The sequence below is a fragment of the Caloenas nicobarica genome, chromosome 19, assembly GCF_036013445.1.
Source record: "Caloenas nicobarica isolate bCalNic1 chromosome 19, bCalNic1.hap1, whole genome shotgun sequence".
In the NCBI taxonomy this organism is placed as follows: domain Eukaryota; kingdom Metazoa; phylum Chordata; class Aves; order Columbiformes; family Columbidae; genus Caloenas; species Caloenas nicobarica.
The window spans coordinates 8147653-8167021 of record NC_088263.1 but is presented as its reverse complement, the minus strand read 5'-3'; the positions used below and the strand labels follow the sequence as shown (position 1 = coordinate 8167021).

Genomic DNA, 19369 nt, shown 5'->3' with positions numbered 1-19369 from the left:
CAAACAAAAAAACCCCACACAGCAGCCAAGCAGCTCCACAATGGAAACAGCCAGAGATAACTAACCAACAAGCCCACAGATTTCTCCTTGCTAGAGATATTTATAGCAAAAACAAGGATGAAGAAAGAAAAAGAGAAAAGCCCTTACCTTGCAGCAGCCTCAGCCACATTGCAGCCACGTTCCCCAGTGAACACCATCATGCTCAGCACCTGCAGCCACTTTTCACCTGGAACAGCCCCACCAGCATCACCCCACAGCCCTCCACTACCAGCATACTGCTTTTTGGCCCTTTTTTTAACTTGTAAGGGTAAAAGGCAGCTGCTTCGGGGTGGAACATGGCAAATATTGCATTGCAGACACTCAGTATACCTGATTTGGGGAAAAAGATGAGACCTGGGAGGGGCAGAGCAGATAAAGAATATCTTTCTCAGTGACTGGTCTTTGGGAATTTGAAGAGGAAGGATGCCGCAAGTTCATGCAGTGGAAATTCCTGAAGGCCAGTCACTTGCAGATTTTCCTTGGTCTGCAGTGATGCTTCATGCAGGGCCATCATCCTGCACAAAGTATTGCCACCATGAGAGCAAACAGGCACTGCTAGCCCAGATACACACAGCAAAATGCATGTGAAGGAGGTGGCCAATGGTGTTTGCTGGGGAGGGGATGCCCAGGGTGCAGGCATGAGGTCCAGGTCCACTGGAGACTTTTGTAACATCCTTGCTCAGACCAACACAGCACTGGAAAGTTTTCAGATGAGCTGGCCTGCCACCCCAACATCCCCTCGCTCCATGACCTTTCTTGTTACAGAGAAATCACAGCCCCAAGTGCCTGAGTCAGCTGTAAATCCCCAGCATCGATCAGACACTAAATGCGGCACTTGGTGGTTGCAAAAGGGGAACCAGACTGTACAGAGGAAAGAGCGTAGCAGGTCCTGGCTAACACTGAAGCAGCACTGGGGCTCCCACGCAGGCTTGGGGGTGCAGAAACTATCCAGGTTGTTCCAAAAGGACCAGGGACTAAGGTGAATGCTGAAAACAAGAGGAGCGCTACAGTGGTTTAGGGAAAGACGTCTTTTGCTAATTAAATCCAAGTGCAAAGCCAGGAGTGTCCCCACCCCTTTCCTACAGGGTGAGTTTAGAACTTGCAGCTCCCGCAGACCTGCATATGCCCCAGCGCCGCCCGCTGAGCCCTGCGGGTTGGGGGATCAGGGTGTGGGGGCAAAAGCACCCATGGGCAGCTGCACCCAAGGCAGTATAGATGCTGTCTCCCCCTCTTCCATCCTCATCAGCGCTCCTCATCCCCCTCACCTGCTCCCCGTGCCCCCTCCATGTTCACCTCCCTCTCATTTCCTCTCGTTCCTCTTCCTCAGCTCTGATCTACACGGAAAGCCCATCCCCAGGGTGGCTGCGGGGGCTCACACAAATGCGATTTACCCTTGTAAAAAGCAGCAGCGTTGGGCCAGTCTAACTGGTAGCAGTTCCTCGAGAGAAGAGACGTGGCCTTTGCAAAGGGACATTTCTGCTGATGGAAAGGGTTCTGTGAGCATTGTCCCTGTAAGTGCCGCTGTCAGTGGTGGGTTTTTGTGTCGGTGGGGTCTGAGCAGGCACTGGGCGAAGGCTGCGGGGCACCATCATTTCCCCATGCCTCTTTGCCTGCTGGATTTCCGGCCCCCCCAGTTTCCTCCCCAGAGGCCGGCCAGGCATGAGCCCACGAGGCACAGATTTCTCTGATTAGGCAACGCCAGGCAGCCTCTCCCCTTTCGCTTTCAGCTGCTTCTTCCTCCCCGAGGCAGCCCCGAGCATCCAGCCCCAAGCAAAGCGGTACCTGCACGGCCACGGGCACCGGCCGCGGCACCACCATGGAGCCCAGCGTGAGAGAGCCCCTCATCAGGAAGATGAGCTCCTCGTATCGGACCTTCCCCGAGAGCGCCGGCAAGAGGCTTGACAAGGAGTATCTGCGGTACAGACTGGGCTGGGGACATGGGGCTGGGCTGTGCCCCCCATCCTGAGAGCACTGGGCTGGGGGAGCTGGGGGGAGAGCTGCTTCATGCCGCTGTGGTTCCTGAGTTGCCTTGAGATGGGGTCTCATCCTGCCCAGGGTGTGCAGTGCTGGGTGAGCCCACCTGGGAGAGCTACAGGTGCTTGTGTGTGTGTTTGGGCGCCTGACTCTTGTGGGGGCACAGGGTCCTGCTGGGGGTCTTGATAGAAACCCCCTCCCCACTCCACTGAGGTAAATCAGCTGCCCTCTGGGTTCGTGCTGCCACCCAGCTCCAGCTTCTGCTTTTCTCGGTTCGTTGAACCTGCTGAAAACAGCCCGGCACAGAGGAAAGCATCAGCAGTACCTGGGGGGACGGGGTCTCGCCCCCCATGACAAGGCAGGAGCAGCTGCTGCTCCGCTCAGAGAAACCTGACCAGCCTGTGGCTGTGCAGGGCTGTTCCCTGGGAAAAACCCTTCGCGGGTGTCACGAGAGCCTCGTTGAAGGCTGGAGGAAGCTGCAAGACGGAGTTAAAGGTTCTGCCGGGTGTGATAAGGACACCCAGCACATCATTCTCTCTCCGTCCCTCCCTCAGGAGCCTCCACAACAAGCGGCTCTATCTGGCCGTGTTTGCCGCTGTCCTGGGGAACTTCAGTTTTGGCTTTGCCCTGGTTTACCCCTCACCTGTCATCCCTGCCCTGGAGGCTCACCCCAGCCCTGCACTGAGGCTGGACCAGCACACGGCATCCTGGTTTGGGGTAAGGAGCGGGGTCATCCCTGCTGGGAGGTGGATGCAAAGAGCCCAGACCCACTGAGGCCCCTCTCCGTGTGTCCCCGCAGTCGGTGTTCACGCTGGGAGCGGCGGCGGGGGGGCTCAGCGCCATGCTCCTCAACGACCGCCTGGGCCGTAAGCTGAGCATCATGTTCTCGGCGCTGCCCTCCGCCGTGGGATACGCGCTGATGGCCAGCGCCCAGGGCTTCGGGATGCTGCTGCTGGGCCGTGTGCTGACGGGCTACGCAGGTGGCGTGACGTCTGCCTCCATCCCGGTAACGTGGCGTGGGAGGGATTGGAATGGCAGGAGGCCGAGTGGTGGCATAGCTGAGCCGGGGGCATCCTGCTGCTTTTTGGAGAAATCAGGAGAGATCCAGGGCTGGCGATGGGGAGGATGTACTAAGCATAGCCAGCCTGAGCTGCCCTCACTGTGTTGGATTTTGTTGCCTGCAGAAAAGGGAAGGCAGGTCCTCGATCCCTGCCCTGTTCCTCCCAGCAGTTATTTCCTCCTGTGTTTACCGAACACCAACCTCACATTGCGTGCAAAGCGGAAGGCAAGAATTGAGTAACCCTGGGTCTTTCCAGTAACAAGAGTCTGAGCATGCCCTGGAGCACTCCTCCCACGCTGGAGTGTGGGAGGGAAGCAGCAGTACCTGCAAGGTTGTCCTCTCCTCCTGCCAAGACCAGCTCATGCCACGGGCCCCACTAGGTTTCCACCGAGAGGGCAGTTTCCTGGCAGTTTGCGTTTCCCCTGGCTGCAGAATATTGCAGCTCTGTTAAGCGCGTGTTGTCCCACTCCAGGTCTACATCTCGGAGATCTCCCACCCTGGGGTCAGAGGCACGCTGGGCGCTTGTCCTCAGATCATGGCAGTGCTGGGCTCCCTCATCCTGTACGCGCTGGGCAAGTATCTCAGGGTTCGGAGGGCAGGAAACCCTTGGCAAGACCTTGGGGAAGGGGAGTTTATTTTTAAATAACTTTCTCAGCAAGTTGATAGATTCCTTCTCCTCACAACCAGCTCACAACCACCACCACGGGTGTTCAAAGCGGGGCTGGACAGGATTACATTGTGCGTGTGCTCAGAGAGATAAATACACAACCTGCATGGACCCGTAGCCATCACCGTACCCACAGACTTGGGTCCTGCCGAGGTTTCACCAGGGCTGAAGGGCAGAATGTGATGACCTTCATGTGCATCACGTCTCTCCTGCCAGCATATGCCCTGGCTGCTGCAGGATCCTGCTGGGATCCTCTAAGATTTGGGGGAGTTTGCTGGAATTTCCCCGTATTGTACCACAGCTGAAAATGCTTCTGTGCTGGGAGAAAACCAAGGCAAATCATTCTCTAGTTTTTTGAAATTTTTTTTCCTGCCTTGGCTTTATGAAATCTCTGCTGCTGGGGTGCTCCCGTGGAGGCAAGGCCAGGAGTCCCCTCCTAACCGTGCTGCTCTGCAGGGCTGGTCCTGGACTGGCGCTGGCTGGCGGTCGCAGGGGAGGTGCCCGTACTCACCATGATCGTCCTGCTCTGCTTCATGCCCAACTCGCCCCGGTTCCTGCTCTCCCAGGGGAAGGATGATGAGGCCCTGGGGTCACTGTGCTGGCTGCGGGGCAAAGACACAGACTATGCCCAGGAGTATGAGCAGATCAAGGACAGCGTGAGGAAGCAGGTGAGGATGGGACGGGGCTCACCTCCAGCACAAGGGAGATGTAGTGTGAAAAGTGTAGAATCCAGCCTGCTTTGGGCAACTCCTGAGCCATCTTCTGGGTGCCCAGAGGTGGTAACATCTCAGCTTTCTGGCTTTGTTCCCTCCAGAGCCAGCGGGTTTCCTGTGCAGAGATCAAGGACCCCTTCATTTACAAGCCCATCCTGATTGCAGTGGGGATGAGGTTCCTGCAGCAGCTCTCTGGTGTCACCTGCGTCCTCGTCTACCTGCAGTCGATATTCAAGAAAACATTTGTCATCCTGGTGAGCCCTGGGGCTCTGCTCCATCTTCTGTGGTGGCTGCCTGATGCTTCAAGTTCTCTGCAGCTCTAAGACTCCAACTTCTGAAGCCTTTTTAAAAACACCTGGTTGGCAGCAATTGCCAAGCACCTGCCCTGCAAAAGGCTGCATGAGGAGGGGGAGCAGGACTGGCCCCACTGTCTCTCTGCTCTCCTCTTCTGAGCTGAAGGGTTTTCTTCTCTGGTCTCTTTCTAGAAGAGGAAAGCTTGGGCAAAGTCATCCGTCAGAGTCAAGGCAACACATGTAGGAACCTCCCCTTTCCCTGGTTCTCCCATCTCCCACTGCTTTTGCCTTTGCAGAAACCAGAGTACGATGCAGCTCTCGTTGGCTTGGTACGTCTGTTCTCGGTGGCAATCGCTGCTGTGTCGATGGATAAAGCTGGGAGGAAGATTCTTCTTTTTGTATCAGGTACGCCTCTCCCACTGTTGTGCAAGGGAAGTACTTAAGGATTTCCAGGAGCTCCACAAACATACAGGAGTGGAAACTTCAGCCATGCAGGACTCGGGCAGGGAGGGGGGTCTCTTTCCCTTGGTGGTGGCTCAGCTCCTGACCAGAGGTGTTCCCAGGTGCTCAGCTCTTGGCACAGAGGGGATCACTTACCTACCGATCCCATTGTGCTGTTGCATCTCTCCACAGCTGGTGTCATGTTGGCCTCCAACCTGACCATGGGGCTCTATATCCACTTCATGCCAGTTTCTCAGAACGGCACCATTGCCAACAAGACCCTGGTGAACTCTGCCAACCTTCCTGCTGAGCCGACCAACTACATCACCCTCATCCCCCTCCTGGCAACCATGTTCTTCATCATGGGTAGGTGCAGAGAGCGAGAGCCCAGGGTGATATGAAGCAAGGAGATTTGGGCTTGGAATTGAATGGCAAGGAAATGTCCCTGGAAGACCAAGAAAGATGGCATCTGAAGTCACTTTGAGGACTGACAGAACATGAATTGGGGGGAATAATGACTGATGGAGGAGCAGGGGAAGATTGCATGGGGCTCTTCTGCACTCTCCAGTGAGCTCTGAAGCCTCAAGGGCCCCACCTCACCCCTCCTCATTTGCAGGTTACGCCATGGGCTGGGGCCCCATCACTTGGTTGCTGATGTCCGAGATCCTCCCTCTGAAAGCCCGTGGGGTGGCCTCAGGCCTCTGTGTCGTCGTGAGCTGGCTGACAGCCTTCACCCTCACCCAGTTCTTCCTTCGCGTCGTGGTGGGTACTGCCCTGGGAGGGGGTCTGGCAGCCCCTCTCTGCACCAGCTCATGTCTGCTTTCTGTCCCGCTTTCTAGGAAGCCTTTGGCCTCGAGGTGCCCTTCTTTTTTTTTGCCATCATCTGCACTGGGAATATCTTATTCACAGGCTGCTGTGTTCCAGAAACCAAAGGCAGGTCCTTGGAACAGATTGAGGCCTTCTTCAGGACTGGCCGGAGGTCATTCATGAGGTAGGAGCGGCCAACTGCCAGCTGTGCTGGGCCACCAGTTCATGTGCTCAAGGGCAAGAAAGAAAATGGTTGTGCTGCTGGAGATGGAGGCTGGAGCAACCTGCGAAGGCAAGGGGAGAGGAACGGGCAGCAATGATCACCTTACTTTGGATGTAGAAGTTGCCAGCTGGAACTTGACTTTCTCTCCCCATCATTCAACACTGCCTGCTGCTCTCTGGGCAAAAAGCCAACCTGAGGTAAGGGACCAGGTAACCAGTGCCAGGCTGGAGATGAAGACATGCTGGAAAACAGAACATGTGGCTGTGGACAAGACACCATGAACATCCTCTGCTCAGCAGCCACCAAGGCAGCCCAAGAGCCCCAGGATGTGGCTGGAACAGAGTCAACAGCTGTAACCATTTTTGGCAAAAGTTCATCATGTAGTTGCAAGTATAAAACAGTTTTGCCTCCAACTGCAAGGTGTTGCCTTGATTTGCAGAGAAGAGAGCTGCAGGTGGGTGGGATGGGAGAGGGAGACCAGGAGGGTGACAAGGGGACCACAGCAGCCTGCAGCTTCCCAGGTGAGTTTCCTGTACTTAAGGGCTTTAAAAGAGGCAGAGCCAGATATTTTGTATAAAAAGCTGCCACATTTTATTGTTTTAAAAACACACATTACACTAGAAGCCTAATGAACAAGACCAAATACAGTTCACAAAGAAAATCCAGGACAAAACAAAGAACAGGAACAGAGAAACATTCAGCTGTAGTGCAAGTGATTCCCTGCAGGAAAGACATGGTGGGTACTAACAATACTTTGTCCTGGGGCGGGACACAAAGAGGAGAGTGGTTGTGCCTCCGTCACTGCTGCGTGTGGAGCCCCCACCTCCAGCACTTTGAGATTTCAACTGCATAGTTGGTAGCAAATTGCTCTTACCCCTTTGCTGTGTGTCCTGCAAGATTAAGGACTCTTTTTTAAATTTTTTTTTTAGAGCCTAACCCTAGGTAAAACACAGCTGCAGGAGGTGGTTATGGCTGCGAGGAATGAATGGCCTTACTGAGTATCACATCCAACCTAACTCATCCCAAAAGGGCAGCACAACAAAGGCTGAGCTGGGAGATGATTTGTCCAAGCATTTGTCCAACCTCCTGAAATGCACTTGGCACCTCGAGGTCTGGAAGATTCAACCTGCTGGGACAAGGAAGCATGGGGTGACATAGCATATTTGATCCAGATCTCAAGATATGCTAGCTCCTATTTAGATCCTCTGCAGGAGATGAGAGAAATCACCTAAGAGAAGATGTGCTTTATCAGAGGACTAATTTAAAGCAGCCTGGGACAGAGGAAGAGAGATTGGCCAAAATCAAAACCACAGAGAAAATACAGTATTAGACCTAACCTTGGCAGCGGAGACCTATTTCCAGAGAGATGTTCAGCCCTGGCTGGAATATGACTGTTTCTAAGCATGGCCTGATTACGAGAGGTCTCGAGAGCCTCTGGTTTCCACTGACCTTCTGAAGATCAGGATCTCTGGCAGCCCTGTGCTAAAGCGTTCTCTTTCTCACATGGCTATAGAGCAGGTCTTGATGTCTTCACTTCAGTGAAACCCTTCCCTGAAGACAGTGCATGTTTTTTCCTGAGGAAAAAATGAAAAAGACGGATTGAGCTTCCCAGGGCTCAGCCTAAGGAGGAAATGCCCAAATATGAAATGAGGTTGGACTCTTCAGGTCCTGTGAGAACCTCATTGGAGAAGTATTTTCTGAGTGACCTCTTCAATATAGAAAGTCTGAGGGTTTTTGCTACAACATTTAGAGTCAGAGAAATCACAGTGGCTCTTTCCAGAGGTAGAATGGTCTTCTTATTCACTGCACACACAGAGAATCAACTGGTGTTACAAAATCAGCTCCTGCCCAGGTGTCTTTCCACACCTGCCAACAACTCACTGTAGTGAGTGCATCACCCGCTCTTGAGTTCTCATGTAACAAAACATCTGTCCCATCATCTCCCAAGAGGCCTTTCCAAGATCTAGCAAGCAGAACCTCTTCCACAGAGACCCTGTGGATGAACCATCCGGCCTGGATGCCATCAGTGGGAATTGGGTTGAGCCTGTAAGATCTCTAGAGCAGGGTTTTTAACTTCATTTATCCTTACACAACTCCGAGCACCCTGAAGGTGCCTCTAAACACAATTACTAACCGCCATGCACTGTGAATGGGCATATTAACTACCATGATGCTACTACTCTAGAGGTCCTTTCTATCTCCACAAAAAAAAAAAAAGTCTCTTGCCCACATGGAGGTGAGACCATCCACTAGCTGTCACAGCAACTCCTGAAAGCCACGGGTGCTGCAGCCTCTGTGTCTGCACTTTGCCATGCCTGCAACAATGGCAGCATCTGGCTTGGTTTCAGCTGCATCACAGACAGACCAAATTCACAGGAGCTCCCGCTCCAGATGTGCATCTGTAGGAGCTGGTGCTCTTGGATCATGGATCTGGGAGCCCTCTGTTGCGGTGGGCACAGGGAGACTGAAGAGACCCCGTGTCTTTAGGCGTCGTGGCCAAAGGCTCCAGCTCAGCTCTTACAGAAGAGACTCTCGAGAAGAGTCTCTGGGACCCATTTTCAGCAGAAGCGTTGAGCTCCGAGCTGAGCTTCGCAACCTGCTACGGTGGCAGCACTGATGCAGATTGTTCGCCTGCCTTGGCCCCAGTGCCAGACCCCACTGGCACAAAGCACAGTGTGACAACACCGCTGGTGACCAAGCGACTTCTGCTGGTGGTGCCAAGGGAGCAGAGCGGACCTGTCCATGCCGATGAGGTGACCTGGAGCAGCATCTGCCTGAGCCAGCCCCGGGGAATGCTGCTGGTCTGAAGTGTCAGGACAATCAGATGAAGCCAGTGAGGGTCCTGCTGGTTCCTCCCCACGGGTGCAGCTCAGCCTGCAAACATCACTGCATCACCTTGTCTTTGCCTTTTGCCTCCTGTCCCTACAGCTTCTGTGGAACTACTCACAGACCAAAGCAGCCACTACCAAAGACATGCTCGTAGCTACGTGCACCAGTCTGCAACATTCCTCTACTAAACACTACTTAACTACCCAAACCCCCCCTGAAATCAGGGCAGATGTCCTGTTTGCTGGGCCGGACTCTGCACTTTAAGCAGCTGGTAAATGTGCTGCACGGGACCACCACTGGCTGCGGGGCAGAGGCTCATACCACTGAATTATCCCAGGGATCGTGGTATTTTCCTCCTGCAGCATCCCGTTACCAGCAGGACCCACACACAGGGAACACCAATGCCCCATGTATTGCACACAGCAACAGGGATCAGCCCAGAGCTGGGGGCTCCGAAACAGCACAGCCTTTATTGAAACAAGCTGCATCTGGGCTGGCGATGCCTGTTCTGTGTCCCAGACAAGCTGGTGTCAGAGCAGTCATGGCTCAGAGGCCAGGGGGAAAGGGGTTTAGCACAAAACAGCCACCCAGCGTCCAGCTGCAAGGGGCTGTGTGTGCAAATAAACCCCAGCCGCGTTCCTGCCGGGTGTAAATCCTCACACCTCCCTGAACTCCACCAAAAAAACAACAATTATTAATAATAACATGAGCTGACGGCTTAGCCCCTCGGTCTGCAGGGACCGCAGCAATGCACAGGCTGCCCCCATGCCCGGCCACCCTCCAGCAGCGGCTCCATCCTGGGCGCTGCCAGGGACGCAGTGGCATTGTTCAACTAATACAAATACATGCTGTACCTAGAGAAAGGAGATGTTATACAGATATTTTCCAACATGACATTGCTCAGAAGTCACAGAGCAGCTGGCAGACAGACCCCTCTGACAGACAGCAGTCAGCCTCCAGCATCATTTCTCAGACCCAGCACAACCCCTCTGGTACCCCGGTAATTCAAATGGGACCACGAAATGTGGGTGGCAGTGAGAGCTCTGCCGAGTGAGCACAAATCTCCAACACAGCAGTTACAGCCCAGTTTTCCTCCCTTCTCTCTCCCAGAAGAGGGGGAAAACAAATTTTGTCAAGCCAGTGGCCCAAAAGAAGACAAAAGCATCAAAAGACAACACACTTTTCAAGTCTGAAAAATATTCTGAAGGCTGAAGTAGGATTTTACAGCATCCCAGTTACATCATCCCAGTTACAGCAGCCAGGGCTCTCCCTGGGTTCAGAGATGCCTTCAATGAAATCCTTTGAAGGACAGGAAACAGAGCACTCCTTTCTCCTATACCCAGAGAAAATGAGTCCCATAAAATAATTAAATAACTTAAATAACTAGAAATAAATTATTCCCCTTTTTCCTAATCAAAACAAAAAGCAATAATGTAAAAATCAAATAAATTAAAAGCCCCAGAAGAAACCATGATGAGAAGAGGGACTTAACAAGCAGTTTTGTTCTGCATGATACAAAGCAAACAGAAAATACCATGTGTAAACCACTGATGGAACCTGGAATAGAGAAGCAAGACATCCCAGCTACCCACACTGAAATGGTGCAGACTTCTCTGTGTTTGTAGATGAAGGATTTGCCACCTTCCCATACAAAACCAGCTCAGGACTGATGCAAAAAGAACATGAGCCCAAAGACAAAGGCTGTACCAGACAGAAGCAAAGAGCAGATCCCTTGTGTGGAGGGATGGGTCATGGGAGAAGGAGCAGATGCAGGGAGAGACAACAGAGCAGAGTCCCGGGCTCACGAGGGAAGGATGCTCTTGCACATCAGTAACCCTTACGCCAGCAAAAAAAACCTCACTTGGCTCAAGCAATAGTGCCCTTTTTCAGCTGAGGTAAAGTAAAGCTTGTTTCCCTTCTTCCCCAGAAAAAGAGTGAAGCTTAAGAAAAGTACCCTTATTAAGACAAAGTAATACTTATAATTCAAGTAAATTGCAGTAACTGCCTGCAGCTGTATCCAGAGGACGAGGGGACTGTGCTTTGTAGATGTCAGGATCTGCCCTGGGAGCTCCTCTGCAGAGGTGGTTGTGGTCTTTCTATGTTTTTTTTTTTGCTGGAAGTCCTTCCCTGGGCAGCGATGCCTCCAATGCCTGGCTGAATGGGACCCATATTAAAATATACTCAACAGACGAAGACCAAGCTTAAGCATCACCATGTATTGCTAAACCCTGGTTTACTGTGTTACACCTGGGAAGGACCACACCAGAGAGCGTTACCAAAAACGTGTAACGTGCAATGGCAGGCTACCCTCAGGCATGAGGCCATCAGCTCCCTGACTCCTATGGGACTGGCATGGACAAGGGGCTGGCACATCACCTCTGTCTCTCCTCACCCCTTGCAGAGAGCATCTCCCAAATGGCTCCTTATCAGGCATCGCTCCAAAAAAAGGCTACCTATTCAGGCTTGCAAAGGGCCAGCACCTCTGCTGCAAAAGCAAAATAAAAAATAGGGGGGCTGTGCGATTTTTGGTTGAGGGATGAGGAGGAGAGAGGGGCCAACGCACTGAGGTCTGGCTGCTGGTGTGAGAAGAGGGTACAGCCTGCCCTGGCCCCTGAGATCTCCAGTTGCTGCAGTGTCCAGGGAAATTGTGGCATAAGAGAGAGGGGCGCAGGCAGAGGGAAGGGCAGGGTGGGTTTCTGTATCTTCACCATCTCGGTGTCCAGCAGAGGTTCCCCTGAGTTCGCGTGCCTCAGAGAGCCTGTCCCTCTAGGGCCCCTGTGAGCTTCTCTTCATCCATTTGCTTCTGCTGCTGGTGGATCCGGGCATAGGAGATGGCATCTCCCCTGCAAGAGAAGGGACAGCATGGGGACATGAGCTTTGGGTGCCCACCACGGTGGGTGCAGCCCCTGGCACAGAGTTCTCCCAAGTGGGGCCAGAGCCACTCTGTACTGAGGGATGCCAGGAGTGAAATGAGACTTGCTGTCCCGCTCCGAGCCCAGCCTGTCCCGTCAGAGCTGCTCATCGCTCTGAGAGCTGGGCTCATCCATCCAACGGCTGCAGAAAGAGGGCTGGGACCAACGGGGCAGCCTAGATTGAGCTCAGAGCTTCAGCAAACCCCAGGATCTTCCATCCCAGGGCTTTGAGATGGTGGCAGGGAGACGTTCTCCAGCAGCATTTACACCTTGATGCATGGTTAGTACCAGAGGAAAGCATAGCCTCAGGGAGGAAGATTGGGATGAGGGCTGGAGGTCCACGTTCCCCTCCCTCACACCTCCACAAGCAGACAGGTCTCTCTTACTTTTTGCCAAGCGCCGACAGGCCATAGAGCACCCCAGTGGCAAAGGCAATGGCGTTTCCAAAGAGCGTGGTCAACGTCAGGCTGAGCATCACCGGGAACGCAGCCATCCTGGAAGAGAGAACCAACCCTCAAATCCGGATTCTGCTTCCCATGGTGTGCGGGGATGCTCATCCATCATGACGTGCATCCCAACATGGTTCCTAGGGTGGCTTCACCACCACAACACACCCCAGGAGCATCCTCACCCGCAGTAGAAAGCAGCTTTCTGCCAGGGCCGCAGCTTGTCCGCCCTCGTGGAGACGGCGTTTGCGAACTCGATGAACTGGCAGCAAAAAGGGGCTTCGCACAGGAACAGGACAAAGGCGTTGAGCCTCCAGACAGAACAAACCAGAGTTAATCCTGCCCATGTGTCCCAGAGCGAGGGTCAGCAATGCCCCCCGGACCCCGGGGACCAGCTGCTCCCCGTGCCCAAACACAGGCAGAAGGGAATGGAGGGGCTGGACCCCACTGTGCTCCCTCCCCTCTCCTTGACAATTTCCAAACCCCAGTGCCCCAGACTTATTTTGGATAAGGTATCCCAGTATTTACCTAAAAAGGGGTAGGGAAAGAATAAGAAAGCATATAAATAGAATAAAACAAGCATCTCAACCTGCCAAACAGTGCAACATCTGGCAGTTCTCCTGCCTGCAGAGCCTGATGGGCATTTCACTCATACCCACTGCCCCTTGCTCAGTCATTTCTAATTATCTGAACCTCCTTCCCCACAGAAAAAAAAGGAAAGAAACTCTGCTCACATCATCCACACACCAGCCGCGATGTTCAGGGGGTTGATGGTGACGCAGTTCCAGAGACCAGCGAAGGCACAGGCTGGAAGGCAAAGAGGCTTTCAGTGACCATGAAGACCAACCCAGTGTGCCCATGGGGACAGGGGGGACAGAGCCCATCGGACAGGTCTGGCTGCTCCTCCCAGCTCTGCCCTGCAACAGGACCTTGCAGCCACACCAGCACAATTCTGCTCTCCTGTATTTTGGGCTGTTTTGCAGAGCAGGGGCTGCCCAGAAGAGCCCTTGCCTGGGCCAGCTCCTCCAGGCACTGCGGAGCAGCCTGTGCAGGCCAGCGCAGGAGGGTGGGTGGGAAGGTGTGATGGCCTGAAGAAGAGCTCGGGATGCAGGGGAGGTGGTTTGTTCCCAGCTCCTCCGGGCGGGCATCCTTTTTCTCCAAACACTTGGTATCTCAGGGTGACGCTCACGCAACTATTTGACTTGGGTAAAACAGAGTATTTGCCTTTACCTGGAGTCACGTGTGTGGCACCCTGGTTTTTATTTGCTAAAGAACTACTGCTTCATCCTGGGATGAAAAAAAAGAGGTTGCAGCAGGCACCTGTCTCTGAGTAGCACAGGGAAAGTTCAGCAAAAACATGACTTGCAGCACCAAGGCACACGGGCAAACAATAAATAAAGCAGAGGTGAACCCAGCCTCAGCCACACAGTGCTGGTTCTGCACCAGAGACGGGAAGAAAAGAGCCAAGTTTGGGTCTTCGCTAACACAAATGGAAGCAGACGCTCGATAAAGCAGAGCCCAAAATAGCTCCAGCACTCTTGGTTCTGTAACACAAGGAGAGGAACGAGGCAGCCACGGCCAAGCCCGGGCAACGTGTGCCTCCTTCCTGCCTCATTAAACTTGCAGAGTGTTCCCGGCACTTGATATGGGCCCTTTCCTCCACCGATACTGACCGGCTGCCAACGCTCACCTGGAACCCGAGCACAGGGAGGGCAGCGTGACACAGGCTGAGTCTGCCATAAACAACACTGCCCTGCAAAACTCCAGCTGAAATTATACAGCCCTCAGAGGTGGTCTTGGGAATGGTTAGCGGCATGATGAAGAGCAGCAGAGTCCATCTCTGAGAATGAGACCAGCCCAGGTTCAGGCATTTGAGATGTCTGCTCGCGTTTAGTTCAGGGGATCCCTGAGCAGGGCTGCTGTGAGCAGTCCTGACCTTCAAAAGCCTGGCACATGGTTGCAAGGTTCCTTTTAAGCACGCACTGCTGAATCCTCAAAGTTCCCTTAAAAATAGTTGTCCTTATTTACCGGTCTGGGAAACAGAACCACGGGCCTACGACAGGACCGATCTAAGATCACCCCACAAAAAAGTGACACCCTGGTTTTACGAAACAACCGAACAAGATTATTTTTAAAGGCTCCTAGGACAATGCCACAGGACCCAAAATGTTTTGGAGTATCCTGCAAGAACAAGATCAACCAGAGGAGAAATGCCAGAGGAGATGTTACTATTGATGCTCCAAGGATGTTTCTCATCCTCCCATCACAGTGGGACCAGTGCCAGTGTCCCCACACCACAGGGGGAAACTGAGGCACTGGGGTGGGATAATCTGCTCACGGTCACACATGCAAAGAGCTGGAAAAGCGATGGCAAGTGGGATTGCTGGGAGCAGCAGGCAGCACAGAGAGCAGGGCACAACACCGAGGTTTCTATAATGATTCCTCTCTGTGACCAACAAACCCTTGGATGTGATGGAAGCGGAACTCGGGGGAAGCACCACAGGCTTGTGACACTTGCTCTCTCCCAAGAAAGCACGCTTCTGAAAATAATACTAAATGACTTTCTGGCACTTCATAATTAACAGAACAGAAAAAAAACAGCTGCATCTGTACCCCCAAAACACAGCTGGGGCACAACGCTGCCTTGCTGAACAGCCTGGTGGAGAGCAGAGGTCCAAGAGCTTCACAGCTACAAAACTGGTCACCACAGAACAGAGAGAGGCAGAATGTTATTTTCCGAGCAGGTTTTTTGCCTTACTCTTTTTCTTTTTTTTTTTAATCTTTCTAACCAGTTGTTTGGGTTTGCTTGGTTTGGTTTTGGTTTTGGTTGTTTGTTTGGGGGGGAGGGGGGTGGGTGTTTGTTTTGTTTGTTTGTATGGTCAGAGTTCTGGTTTAGTTTTGTCCTCAAACACCCCAAAACAACCCTTGAGCACCCAGAACCCCGGCAGCAGCCTCAGCCAAGCCCCACGCCGGTTGCCAATGGACTAATGACCCAGGAAGCCGGGGCTGAGCCAGCCCCACGTCAGCACCAGCACCAGCCAGCGGGAAAGGAGTCAAAGGTTTATAATTGCAGGAACACTGCACTGGGTGGTGGTTGCCAACAGCCACGGAGATAACAATTCGGTGACCTTCAGTCTCCTCTGCGGAACAGCAAAGCAGCCTGGTGCATCCTTGTCCTGCCAGGACAGGATCGGCTGCTGCCTCAGTAGCTAAAAGGGGACAAAGCTGCCAACCCAGAGACTTCTTTTTGCAAAGCAGGGGCCTCGCAATTGGTTTAAAATGTAGATAATGCTCAATGGCACGTAAGCTATGGAAGATGGACAGTTCTGCCATTTGTTCGAGTGCTGTCCCATCCCGAATCCCTGAGGAAGCACGAATAACCGGGAGCTAAAATGGCAGGGGGGAGAACACCATCCCCACAAAGGCTCTATTCATTTCAAGCAGCTGGTCACTCTCCTCAACACATGCCTATTTTTGCTCCAAGAGCACTTTACAAAAGCCACAGACTCTCCTCGTCCTTTTACAAACAGGAACACAAGGGAGAGAAGGGACTTGGCCAAGGTCAGAGCAGCCAGAAGCAGATCCCGAACCGTGTTTGTCTGGTTCCTGCTCTGGCCCCTGGACCTTTCTGGCTGAACTAAGTCATGGGCTGCAGGTGTTCACTTGTGGTAGACGTTGTCTGCCAGTCTCGTCTCCCCTAACAAAATTTCTCTTCCTTTCTAGAGGGAATTTTTCTTTCTGTAAGATATAACACAGCCCTGTAGCAGGAGCACAATCCAGTTGCTCAAAATCCTTATAGATTATTTCTGTTTTTCCATAGCCAGCTCTGAAAATAGAAGCCAACTCCAGCCTCGCCGTGTTATTAGTCCCCCCTTTTCCAAACTGTCCACCTTCAACAAGGTGATGCTGAACGAGGAGCATTTTGAAGAGGGTGTTACTGGCAAGGGACACTGGAGGGCTCCTCTTTGCACAGTCTCCCGTTTCCCTGTTCATAACAGGAGTTGTGTCTCATGCTGCCTCATTTTCTGCCTGACAAACCTCGTGAAGGGACACTGTCAGGGCTACAGAACAAGCTGTCTGATTCCCCAAATCATCGGCGACCCTGTTAAGAGCCTGTCTCTTCTTCCAAAAGCTTCTTCTCACAGACTCACCCAAATACGTACAACTCTCGGCCTTCCTTTAAAAACAAGTCATGAGTTCTCTGAGCTGTGAATAAAAACGTTGGGAAAACGATCCTAATATAATTCAGCTGCTTTGAAACATGAAGACAAAGAAAAAACATGCCTTCGGAGACTTGCAGTGCTTTCAGGCCGCTCATGAGCTGCTCTAGCACAAGGTGGGCAACGCCACCACCGTGACCCAACACCCATCTTCAGCCTCCATCCGCGTTCTCCTGAGCTCTGCATGGACCAAAGCCACAACAAAAGCATCGAGGCTCCGGCTACATCTCCTGGCCCGTGGCAAAGGTGCTGCTATGCTAAAGCCGGGCCTGGGACCTGCGCTGAAGACACGGCCCAGCTGCTCTCCTGGCCACCTGCCCGGACCAGAAGCGCGGGGCCCTCAGGCAGAGCATGGCGAGGCCAAGGCGTTTTACCCCGTAAGAGCAGCCCTACCAAGTCTTTTCACACCTCCGGAATTTCAGCACCTAAGACATAAAACAGCGAGAGCGGCATGTGTTTCACCAGCTCAGCCAAAAAGGGTTGTGAGGAGCCCGAACAACGATACCACGGTCTACAAAATCGGCTGCAAAAATGCCGTGGGCTTGTGCAGTCAAGTCCTGAGGCAAAAGCCAGGCATGGGAAAGGGGCAGGGAGAGGGGGATCAGACGAAACGCTACAGCCGAGGGAATAAATCAGGGCTGACTGCATTGGCTGAGAAATACTCGTGTTTTACTAGAAGTCGTGGACCTGAAGCAGAAGAAATTCTCCATCCTGTGCTCTGCAGGAGATCAGACTAAGCGGTCATAACAGTCCCTCCTGCTTTTAAGAGCTATTAATCTCCCCACAAAATGTAGCAAAACAGCACTACAGGACAGGCTGATTTCTGGCAAAGTTGCAAAGACTCTTTCCCTGGGAAAATTTTTTTCAGCAGCAGGTAATTCATTGCGCAGCCAACGCACTTTGCCGTATGCCGGCTCTCTTCTTCAGTGCGTCCAAGACTAAACCCCTTAAAAACACATAACACAAACCGAGTCCATTATTCACCTTAAAAAAAAAAAAAACAACCAAACAAAAAAACCCACAGGCAGGCCCTCTGCGATCAGTAACAGGAAACATGCTCCGGCATTCAGAACGGCAAAGAAAATAAGTTGCAGGAGCACAGAAACACCCGACAGGCAAATAGGATGAACCAAACCCCTTGGCCCCAGTTCAAGCCCTGCACCTGACCCCCGCTGAGCACCCCGAACCTGGCGTTTGCAATAAAATCATTGTCTGGTTTATCTGCCCGCAGCCCTCCCGTGGGACCAGGGGCTCGGCCGCTGCTCCCATCACTTCCAGCGAGCGCTTGATATAAGAAAGAAGTCAAGGATTTGCCGATCCCCCCCGTGCCGCCCCTTCTCCCAGGTGCCGGAGCTCAGCAAGTTTGGGGAGCGCATCCCTCATGTGCGAGCTAAAACCACCCAGACTTCAGGCACCTCCACGACTCTTCAACCTGCCCGAAACACAGCGAACAGATGTCTAGAGCAGACACAAACCCATAAACCCAAATGAGCGTTTTGTGGCGCATCCCCCCTACACAAACGTGACCCCAACAAGAGGCAGGACCCCCGATACGCGCTTTTGCATGCACAAGCGGCATCGAGGGGGACCCTTTGGCTGCAAGGGAACGGGGATACTTACACAGGCCCCCGAGGACCCCGGCAATCCTGCAGAGCCACCTGTACCACCAGGTCATGCCATCATCGGCGGAGGGAGCCGCTGGCTCAGGGGCTGCTGCTGGGAACTGCTCATCCTGAGAGCTCATGGCCCCCCTGCTCCCGGGGGGTCAGGGGGCAGCACCCCGCGAGACCCCCCCCAAGTTAGACCCCCCGCCGTGTCCCCCTAAGCCCAGCCCTGCAGCTGCTCCCCCATGCAGGGCCTGGCCCCCCGCAGCCCCCCCAGGGCTGACAATGGAGGGTCTGTGCCTGCAGTAGCGATGCCAGCGGAGCGGCCTCCACGTCTGCCTGTGTATTGCATTGTGGGTCCCCCCCTGCAGCAGGCAGGGCTTTGATGTCACCCGCATTAAAAGGCGGATGGGCAGAGCCCGTCCTGTACATATTCATAAGCAGCCGCGCAGACACGGAATGTGGGGTGCACGGGGGCTCGGGGTCCCGCTGCCCTCGGCGAACGATGCGGTGCCGTTATCCGGTGTGTGCTCAATAAACCTGAATTTTTGCATTAGCGTGAATTGAACACTATTACAAAATTCTGCCCTCAAAATGAGGGAAATGCTCCCCTTAATCTGAACGGAATCAGGTTTTCTCCCATGGAAACGGGCACAGAAGCAGGACTTTGCAAGTCAGAGGTGTCCCAGTTGGCAACCTGTTGTTACCCAAACAAATGGTGCAGGGAAACAGCCTCACTTCTCTTAAATTATTAGGTGGGTGCAAAAGTAATTGTGGTTTCAGACATAGTTTAGCACTAGATTTAGGTTATGGTTGGACTCAATGATCTTAAGGGTCTCTTCCAACCAAAAAGATTCTATGATTCTATAACTATTGCTATTATCTTTCAGACATATTTAGATTATAAGCCTTTGTTAAATACTCTAGCTTTTTTGCAACATGATTTATACCACATAACATTGTATGGCTCTGTTTAATCAACTGGGCTACCCTAAAACACCCTGAGAGCAAAGTAAATGTAAGATAGATAAACATACTTTTAAAAAAAGTGTAAGATAATACACATATTTTTAAAAAATATTTTTAAAAGGATGGCAAACATAAGCAAGCATTTTTGATATACGTTCACTGGCTAAAAACC

The 19369-nt window shown here is 52.7% G+C and overlaps 2 protein-coding genes across 2 annotated transcripts; one reads left to right on the top strand and one right to left on the bottom strand.

Moving 5' to 3' along the window:
* The first annotated feature begins 1855 nt into the window (after window positions 1–1855).
* SLC2A6 (solute carrier family 2 member 6) lies at window positions 1856–6182 on the top strand. The gene is made up of 10 exons (XM_065648708.1): window positions 1856–1956; window positions 2568–2730; window positions 2813–3019; window positions 3546–3645; window positions 4197–4408; window positions 4555–4707; window positions 5043–5151; window positions 5380–5553; window positions 5804–5949; window positions 6027–6182. The coding sequence occupies exons 1-10, from the start codon at window positions 1856–1858 to the stop codon at window positions 6180–6182; spliced, it is 1521 nt and encodes a 506-aa protein (XP_065504780.1).
* Window positions 6183–11795: 5613 nt separating this feature from the next.
* On the bottom strand, window positions 11796–18368 carry CACFD1 (calcium channel flower domain containing 1). The gene is made up of 5 exons (XM_065648754.1): window positions 18245–18368; window positions 13139–13211; window positions 12590–12715; window positions 12345–12452; window positions 11796–11889 (listed from the first exon to the last, which is right to left on the bottom strand). Exons 1-5 carry the CDS (start codon window positions 18366–18368, stop codon window positions 11796–11798), a joined length of 525 nt encoding a protein of 174 aa, XP_065504826.1.
* Window positions 18369–19369: the final 1001 nt, after the last annotated feature.